The following is an 8,586-nucleotide window of genomic DNA, read 5'->3' as shown; positions in this document are numbered from 1 at the left end:
TTTAGAAATGCAAAGAAGTAATGCAGAAAAAACGGTGTTCACATGTAATATTGCACGTAAAATTGTTTTTTCATAACTTTCCTATTCATGCAAGCTAATTGAAGTTTGATAACAAATAACCAGCATTAAAATGTATTATATTATATCAAAGAAAAATTGCTGTGGACCTGAAAAGGAACCGGTTTCTTGTATTTTGGAATTCGTGAGAAAAGGCTTTTCCTGGAAACACCTTTTGAACTTTACAGAATATTTTGTGCAAAACATGCTGTGTTTGGTAATAATATGGTGTTGTTCATAACAGATTTATTGACATTTATGACTCTGCACAGTAAACCACCATGTTTTTGAGGCATATATAAACCATGACAGCTCAGACTGCTCTCAGGATCTCACTCTGTCAGGTAAGCTTACACAGGGCTTTGGCCTCATTTTTAAAAAAGGACATTGCTTTATTGAACTGGCACAAGAGCTTGCTTTTGGTAACTGATAATTTTCACATATATACCTGAAAGATGGAGAGGGTTACTTTTTACAGAACAGCTAATCCATGTAACATTTTTGTGGGTTTCATCGAGCATAGCATTGTCAACATGTACATCTTCCCAAACCACAGCCAGAGGAGGAGGAAATTAAATCCTAATTGCTGAGTTGAAGCGTCTCCGCTGTGTAACATCAGCGGAGTGTATTATGCTGATTTCTGGCTCACGGAAAGGTTTCATTTGGGCGGGATCTGTTTTTGCTGTCAACCAGTCACTGGGTGTAGTTGTTAAACCTGTCATTTCTCATATGAGACTAGACGCAGCAAACAACTCACCTGTAAATGCATCTTAGAGAAAGCAGTCATGTGTGTCGACACAAGCTTACCGTGCAAATGTCTGACAAGTGACAATCCTTGTGAACCATGCAGGATGACGGTCAAAGACACGGAAACGGAGGAGGCCCACCTGTCCAACAACATAAATGCAGGTCAAACGGAGAGTGCGAGTGAACCTGACCTGAACAACTCGTCTACTGAGGTTGTTAGGGAACGAGGCAGAAACTGGGGATGGATGCTGTCTGGGATCATCTGTGTAAACATTTTGATCCTGGGCTGTGCCTTGGTCAGCGGCAGTGCTTACAACAATGTCAAAATCAGCACCCCTGACCTGCAAGTTTTCCTCATCATCATCCTCCTGCTCACCTCCATCTGGATGGTTTATTATGTCATCTACACAGCCAGGATGGAAAATGCTGTCATTTACAAGGATGACCATGCTGGACCTGTATGGCTCAGGGGTAAGTAAACATTGTTTACAAATTAGAATTTTCATTTACAGAGTAGTTCTCAGGCAGTTTATGATTTTTCCTCTGTCCTGCATGTTCTTCCTCCTGCAGGAGGACTTGTGCTATTTGGACTCCTCAGTATTATCATGGACATTTTCAAGATAGCGAGCTACGTGGGATACCTCCACTGTGATTCTGCTGTAAAGGTCGCATTCCCTGTGGTGCAGCTTGTTTTTATACTTATACAGGTAAATATTGAAGAAAAACAGTATGCAACATTTGCTTTGGTTTTGATGGTTCTAAAAATATGAAAATGATTGTGAAATTGATTTGCAGACATATTTTTTGTGGGTCCATGCCAAAGACTGTGTACAGCTACAACGGAATATTTCACGGTAGGTGATTTCCTGTCTCTTCTTTTAATCGTTCACTGTCTCTGTTATCTGTTTAGATTTTTCAAAATTATTATCCTTTAACGTGTTCCAGACACACAGAGAATCCTCTTGATAATAAAGAGTTGCTTTACACTGGATAGCTGCTCAGCAAGTCATTTGACTGATGTTGTGTCACTGTCTCATGTTATTTTTAATTTGCAGAATCTAACAGTTTTGCTAATGTACACTTTAATAGGTCTGCAACAAACAGTCATTTTCGGTATAGACGAGCTTAAATGTCAAAATAAATAAATGAATAAATAAATTCCCAACACAACTTCCCAGAATCAAAGTTAATATATTTAAAGTGCTTGTTCTACCTGATAAGCATTGAAGAACTTAAATGTATGAATTTTTTTTAAGAGTGTGAAGAAAACCAGCAAACATTTACATTTGCAGAAGCTGAAATCAGAGAATTCTGGACATTTTTTATTTTAAAATGACTTCTTAAAATTACTTGATTATCAAAACAGCACCCATGTAGCATAGTTTTCTATCACTTTACTAATTTATAGTTAAACCTTGCCTTAATCATGCTTTAGCTTGCGACTGTAACAAACCAGAACTGACTTGAAAGTAAATGAATTAAAAGCAAAGCTTTTATCGCTTGGTAAATACGAAGGTTAAGTGTTTTTAAGTCATGCAAAGTTTTCATTTGTCACATTTCATGATGACCTCTAAACATTGTTTTATATTGCCTCTCTTCATTCTTTTTATTTAGCTGCGGACTGATGCTTACCCTTTCCACAAATCTAGTTTTATGGATGACTAATGTCACAGAGGAGTCTCTTCACCAAACAGATCTTCCTGACTATCCGGGCAACACTACCAAACTGTCTGGAAGACACCTATACATAACCAAAGGTAATTAAAGTAAATAAAGCAATCAAAGTAAATACAGTGGTCAGTGAGAAAGCACATCATAACACTTCTTTCTTTCGGTACCATTCATGTCTTTCAGCGGGTTATGGAGACGATAAGTGCAAGTGCAGCCACACTTCATGCAGCATGTTCAAGGAGGCCTACTACTACCTGTACCCTTTCAACATCGAGTACAGCCTGTTTGCCTCCGCCATGGCCTACGTCATGTGGAAAAACGTAGGCCGAGTAGCGGCCGAGCACAGCCACCACAACATCAAATTCAGTCTCAGGGATATATTTCTCGGTCCTGTTTTTGGAGTCCTCTTAGTGTTCACTGGTCTGGCAACATTTATTGTATACGAGATGGAGATGAAAAAGATGACCATGATGCCAGCAAGAAAGACCAAGCAGTGATGATGCACTTTGTCATGAATATCGTCATCGTGACCCTGATGTCTGTGTCCTCTGTGATTGGCTGTGCCATCTACAGGGTAGATCACAGAGAGCATGTGTCAGAGAAAAACCCCACACGCAGCCTGGATGTGGGGCTGCTGGTGGGAGCCTCATTGGGACAGTTCATCATCAGCTACTTCAGTATCGTAGCTATGGTAGCAACTGGAGCCAAAGGATACCTGAATGGGCTAAACTTGGCCTGGTCTATACTGATGGTGATCCAGCTTGGCCTACAGAACTTTTTCATAATTGAAGGTCTGCATCGAGAGCCCTTCCATGAAGTAGAACCAGTCGCTGTCGTTCCAAACCCCTATGTGCTGGAGCCGAGCCAAGATCTCAGCATCCTTGAAGTACAAGTCACGGACGGAAAACCCAACTCCGAGCTCACAGCGCATGGCCACACTGCTGAGCACAGACACAAGCTGGCATGGAAGCGACGAGTGTTGAAGGAAGTCTGTGTATTTCTTCTGATGGGCAACATCATAGTGAGTAACTTTCTCTTTCCCTCACACCTTGAAATTCACCGTTCTAAATTCACTACACTCTAAGCCTGTCGTTTTTTTTGTTTTTAACAGCTGTGGATCATGCCTGCATTCGGTGCACGTCCCCAGTTTGACCACGACACTGAAACGGAATTCTACAAATTCAACATGTGGGCTGCCGTTGTGAATATCGGACTTCCTTTTGGCATCTTTTACAGAATGCATTCAGTTGCCAGTCTGTTTGAGGTGTTTCTGTGCTCATAATGCAGAAGCATACAATGAGTACTGCTAACTGTTCTAACTTTGTAAAACTTATTTTGTATAAACTGTTGTTTCTTAGATGATTTATTCCTGTACAGATATGTGAAACAGAATTTTAATAACAAATGTTCTGACTTTGTTGTCTCTCATATGTAGCATGAATGTGTGACAATAGTATTTTTGAAAATCACAAAACTATTTAATTGTGTAGTTGAGTTTGTATGACTTGAGTTTCACTTCAGACTGTGTATGCACAAAATAAAAGCAAGCAATGATGTAAACACAGTAGAAGAGAATGTTTCATTGCACCAACAATCATTGTCATTATAATTAAAATCATTATAGTTATTATTGGTACAGCTGTAATGAAATAATAAATTAGGTATATTTGAATTTTTGACTCTTGTACAGTGCTACACCCAGCTACACTGACAAAAGTGAAAAGTCTAAAGATGCAAGGACTAAATTTACTTCTAAGCATCGTCATGGTTAGAATTGTTTTAAATAATGTTAAAAATAATGAATCAAAACTCAGTTCAACATGTAATAAAAACACAGAGCAAATTCACATCATCCAGGGAAATATGTGTATACATGACTTTCATTTTATCATTAACCTAATTTAACAAGTTGAGTGAGCTGTCAGCTGTTCATTCACTAAAATCCTAATTTTCAATTTCAATGCCTTAAATTATAAGAACTCTTGTTTTAAAGTTATAAAGTGGTCTGAAAGTAGAAGAAAACCAGAGAGAAAAGAATAAATCGAGATTGATTGATTTGACTAAATTTCTTTTTCATCTATCTTACCCAACAGGTAGAGGCAGATGGCTGCCTTCCCAGAGCTTGGTTCGGTGGGTGTTTTTTTTTTTTCATAGTTCCCCCCCCCCTGCCATATTCTAGGGTTCATTATTCCTTCCTTCCCTTCTTTGGTCATGGGGAATCCAAAGGTAACTTTGGACTGTTGGGCTTTTCTGTTCTCTGTTTAGAATTCGTAAGGTCTGTTCCTTAGTATGATAAGTGCTGTAACTGTATTTAATTTTGATTGAATTATTTTATAGTGTAGCCCAAATAAGAAACGATTGTATTGATTTTTTTTAAAAAAACCTCTTAATTTAGCCCTTTTATAACTTTCAGTAAATAAAGAATTTAAGCGCAGTTAAGAAACATTTTAGCATCTGAAAGTCAACCACAAGTCCAAAGTACAAGTATTTATTAATACAATAAACATACACATAAATGGCTATTTGTTTGAAATATATATGCATGCATACACGGTAGCCTTACCTTTGAGTCAGGCAAATTTAAAGCCACACCTCCATGGGGTCCTGAGCACACGGTTTTGTTTACAACACGTCACCAGGAAATACCTTTGGTGTCAAAAATGTTGAGACAGGTAAGCTATGCTAAATTTTAGTTTGTGACTGTTTAGAAGCGATGCTTTTAAACCGGATGTGGTCTATCACCTCTTAATTGTTATTTTAGATTTTAATATTACTCATATGTTCGACTGAAATCACAAACTAAGCCGAGGAGCAGCCACATACCTGGCTCGGTGTGTTTTAGCATTAGCGTTAATGTGTTTATACGGTTATAGGACTCCCAAGACGCTCCTCTTTTTGGTGAAGAGGACGCCACACTAAGGAAGTCTAAAATTAAGTATGGTGTTCTATTTCTTGCTTTAATATCTCTCCGACTACTGTTCCAACAAAATTCAACCGTTATTTTAAACATTAATAATGTCATGCCGGTCTGTGTTTCAGGCATCCTCTGGCCTCCTTTTTCCACCTGTTCTTCCGAACAAGTGCCATCTTAGTCTATTTACTGTGTGACGTCCTCAGCAGTCAGTTCATTGTCTGTATGGTCACCATCATCCTTCTGCTGTCATGTGACTTCTGGACTGTCAAGGTGAGTAGATAATGCTAAGCTTAAGTTATATCAGTCAAGCCTGAAATTTGCACAAGACAATAATTATTAGCCTCGCTTATAAACCTGGCAATGAATTTTACATAACTAATTAAAAATTGCATTTTTAAAAAAGTCATAAAGGTAGAAACTATTAATGGATTCCTATAGTGCTGGGTAATGCATTTTCATGGCTTATTTTATTACTGTGTGATTTTTTAAACAACTGCATAATGTGTCTCAAGTGTTCCATTGTGGTTCTTAGAATGTATCTGGCAGATTGTTGGTGGGCCTTCGATGGTGGAATCAAGTGGATCCAGATGGCAAGAGCCACTGGGTGTTTGAGTCAAGGAAGGTAAGGTTATTAATTGTTTAAATTGCCCATACTGTGCTCCTTTTCAGCAAGTTAATCTTTCAGTTTGAAGTACTGCAGAGATTTTATGTTTACCATGTCTGTATAACCTCCAGTTTGGGCCTCATGCTAAATGAGCTGTTTCAGTGTCTGTAGCTTTAAATGCAGACATTCTGTCCACACCACTTTCAGGAACAAGACTCCGCGTCTGTGATTGACTGCGCAGAGCTAAACTCTTCATCACACTACAGCTGATAAACTTCAACATGTTTGATACCAGAGTTTTTTATTGCTTCTCACATGTTGTTTGTAAATAGAATAGAATAGAAAGCCTTTATTGTCATTATATACGTGTATACAACAAAATTGGGATAAATAAATACGACTAAAGTCACAGCAAAACAGTTGTTTAGAACTCATATAAATGATGATTTTAATATATAAGTGAAAAGTTTGTCAGACAATGTTACAGTTGTGAAATCAGTGGCGCAGATGTGTCATCTTAATCTTAAAGCATTTAATTTGCTATTAAATATTTGTGCTGCTGTCTGACAACAGAAACTGAAAAGAAGTAAATAAATACAACTTAATTTGGCTGTGAGAAGGAAATAGATGTTAGCACTGGCTGAGTTTAGGTTGCACTGGAGCACAGAAGGTGACAAATAAACACAGTGGCCCACATCCAGTCCTTATTTATTGGATCCATCATTTCTGAATGCCCTTTAGAATTGCAATTACAACTTCTTCTTTTTTTACAGTTCCAAGTTTTTAAGACATGCACGACATAATAGAAGTGGATTTTCACCAAACTGGACATTAAACTGTGCTAGTATTTGAACAGGGCTCTTTTCAGCTGAAGAAAAGGCAAAACCAAAGTTTTCATGTGTATCATGCAGCTTCCTGGAAAGAAAAAAAAGAACAAAACATTCTTTCTATACTGAACAGTTTACACATGTTATCTTTTTTGTGATTGAATATGAACTTGACAGCAAACAACTTCAGTAAGAGAGATCTCTGTGTGTGTTGGGATATTCAGAGAAACACAGTCATGCATTTTAGTTTGCAGAGAATAGAGGGTATCTCTGATTTCTTTGACAGACTTCATTTTTCAGGGTAATTAATGTAATTATCGTTAAACATTTCTGCCATGTAATGTAGCTGCATAACCTTATTGAACAACTGAGGATTGTGCAACACAAAACAGATGCATTGTCATCCTTACTATACAGCACAATGGGGATATTTGACACCTTGTCTTTGATTTGTATTCAATAGAATGAAATTAAATCTTGGGTACCCTTTTTTTTTTTAAAAAAAAGACAGACGGAGCAAACTTGATATCTAGTGCAGACTCGCGGATCTTTTGGCTTGGACTCATCGTGTGCCCTGTCTTCTGGGTCGTTTTTGTGTTCAGCACCATCTTCTCTTTCAAGATTAAATGGCTGGTCAGTTCAGAGTTTCTATATGTAAAGGCCTGATGATTTCCTGTCAGTCTAAGTCGCCGCTAGTTACTTGTTTATGTCTCAGTTGTATTTGTGGTTTCACCTCCAGGCTGTGGTGATAATGGGCTTGGTTTTACAATGGGCCAACTTGTATGGTTATGTCAGATGCAAGGTGGGTGGAAAGTCCAACCTGAGTAACATGGCAAAGAACTACCTTGGAGTCCAGATTTTTAAACAGGTATGTGAAATGTCATCCAAACCTGGCACTTCCATATTTTTGTCCACAGAATTGTTACATTCATTTTTTTTCCATTAAAGGCAATGAAGAAACCAGAGAGACCTTGAAGTGGATGCATGGGGATCATCTGGAGCCTGATGGAGTTCAACATTTGATGGACCCATTGTATTTACTTTATTCCCAAAAAGGTGGCTGGTTGTTTTTTTAATAGTTTTTTTTTTCAAAAGGTGTATGGTATGTTAAAATTTCAGTCCTTGTAGGAAAACTGAAGACAGTAATATGTGACGAGGTGTGGCTGTAAATTCAGTGCTGATCTATCCATAAAATGGAAACATTAACTTGTTTCACAGATATTATTCCTGTTGGCTTAAGGATGTCTCACTTTTGTGACTCTTGACAGCTCAGTCCTTAAATTAGCCTCTTTAAAATTATTATTTACTGCATATTGTGAAAAGGGAATTTGAGAAAAATATTTAGAGATGTTACCTTATTGGGGCTGCTAATTGATCGTAGGTTGTGGACAATCTTTTTATTCAAACTTTATTTTTTTACGGAAAGGTTTATTGTAAATTACATTGTAGGATAATGTAGGGAGAAAATGCAACTTTATATAGATTAAAATATTTTGAACTGAGTTCTTCTTGGTTACATTTTTATATGAAAAAGGTAATTTACCGATGATGTGTCGAGGCAATTGTTATGTTTTACAAATTGCATAATAAAGTTTTTCTATCATTTTGGACTGGAAATGTCAATCTTACTAATTGCTCACTGCAGATCTATTTACTGAACCGGAACACTGGAACAGAGTCGTTTTATGGTGGCTTAAGAGGATATAAAACATAATTCAGATGTCGATTACAACAGTGTATTCATGCTTCATTAGCTGCCCATCAGC

General features: G+C 37.6%; 2 protein-coding genes across 2 annotated transcripts; both read left to right on the top strand.

Moving 5' to 3' along the window:
* Positions 1-829: 829 nt before the first annotated feature.
* Positions 830-4,017, top strand: LOC110962861 (proton channel OTOP2-like). Its single transcript, XM_022210922.2, is given in 7 exon segments — positions 830-1,275; positions 1,375-1,511; positions 1,600-1,658; positions 2,419-2,561; positions 2,659-2,936; positions 2,939-3,496; positions 3,587-4,017. Coding segments are annotated over 7 exon segments (1,779 nt in total). The 5' UTR covers positions 830-842; the 3' UTR covers positions 3,758-4,017.
* Positions 4,018-5,072: 1,055 nt separating this feature from the next.
* On the top strand, positions 5,073-8,430 carry zgc:112148 (uncharacterized protein LOC550424 homolog). Its single transcript, XM_022210923.2, has 7 exons — positions 5,073-5,147; positions 5,349-5,410; positions 5,515-5,659; positions 5,922-6,011; positions 7,328-7,453; positions 7,560-7,688; positions 7,769-8,430. The coding sequence occupies exons 1-7, from the start codon at positions 5,136-5,138 to the stop codon at positions 7,793-7,795; spliced, it is 591 nt and encodes a 196-aa protein (XP_022066615.1). The 5' UTR covers positions 5,073-5,135; the 3' UTR covers positions 7,796-8,430.
* Positions 8,431-8,586: the final 156 nt, after the last annotated feature.

Source organism: Acanthochromis polyacanthus, chromosome 21 (genome assembly GCF_021347895.1).
Source record: "Acanthochromis polyacanthus isolate Apoly-LR-REF ecotype Palm Island chromosome 21, KAUST_Apoly_ChrSc, whole genome shotgun sequence".
NCBI lineage: Eukaryota > Metazoa > Chordata > Actinopteri > Pomacentridae > Acanthochromis > Acanthochromis polyacanthus.
Note: the sequence above shows the minus strand (reverse complement) of the source record. Positions and strands in the feature narration are given on the sequence as shown.

Coding starts and splice junctions, on each gene's coding strand:
- zgc:112148 (XM_022210923.2), top strand. Junction 5,411..5,514: donor CTAAGGAAGTCTAAAATTAA/GTATGGTGTTCT, acceptor TCTGTGTTTCAG/GCATCCTCTGGCCTCCTTTT. Junction 7,454..7,559: donor CTTTCAAGATTAAATGGCTG/GTCAGTTCAGAG, acceptor TTTCACCTCCAG/GCTGTGGTGATAATGGGCTT.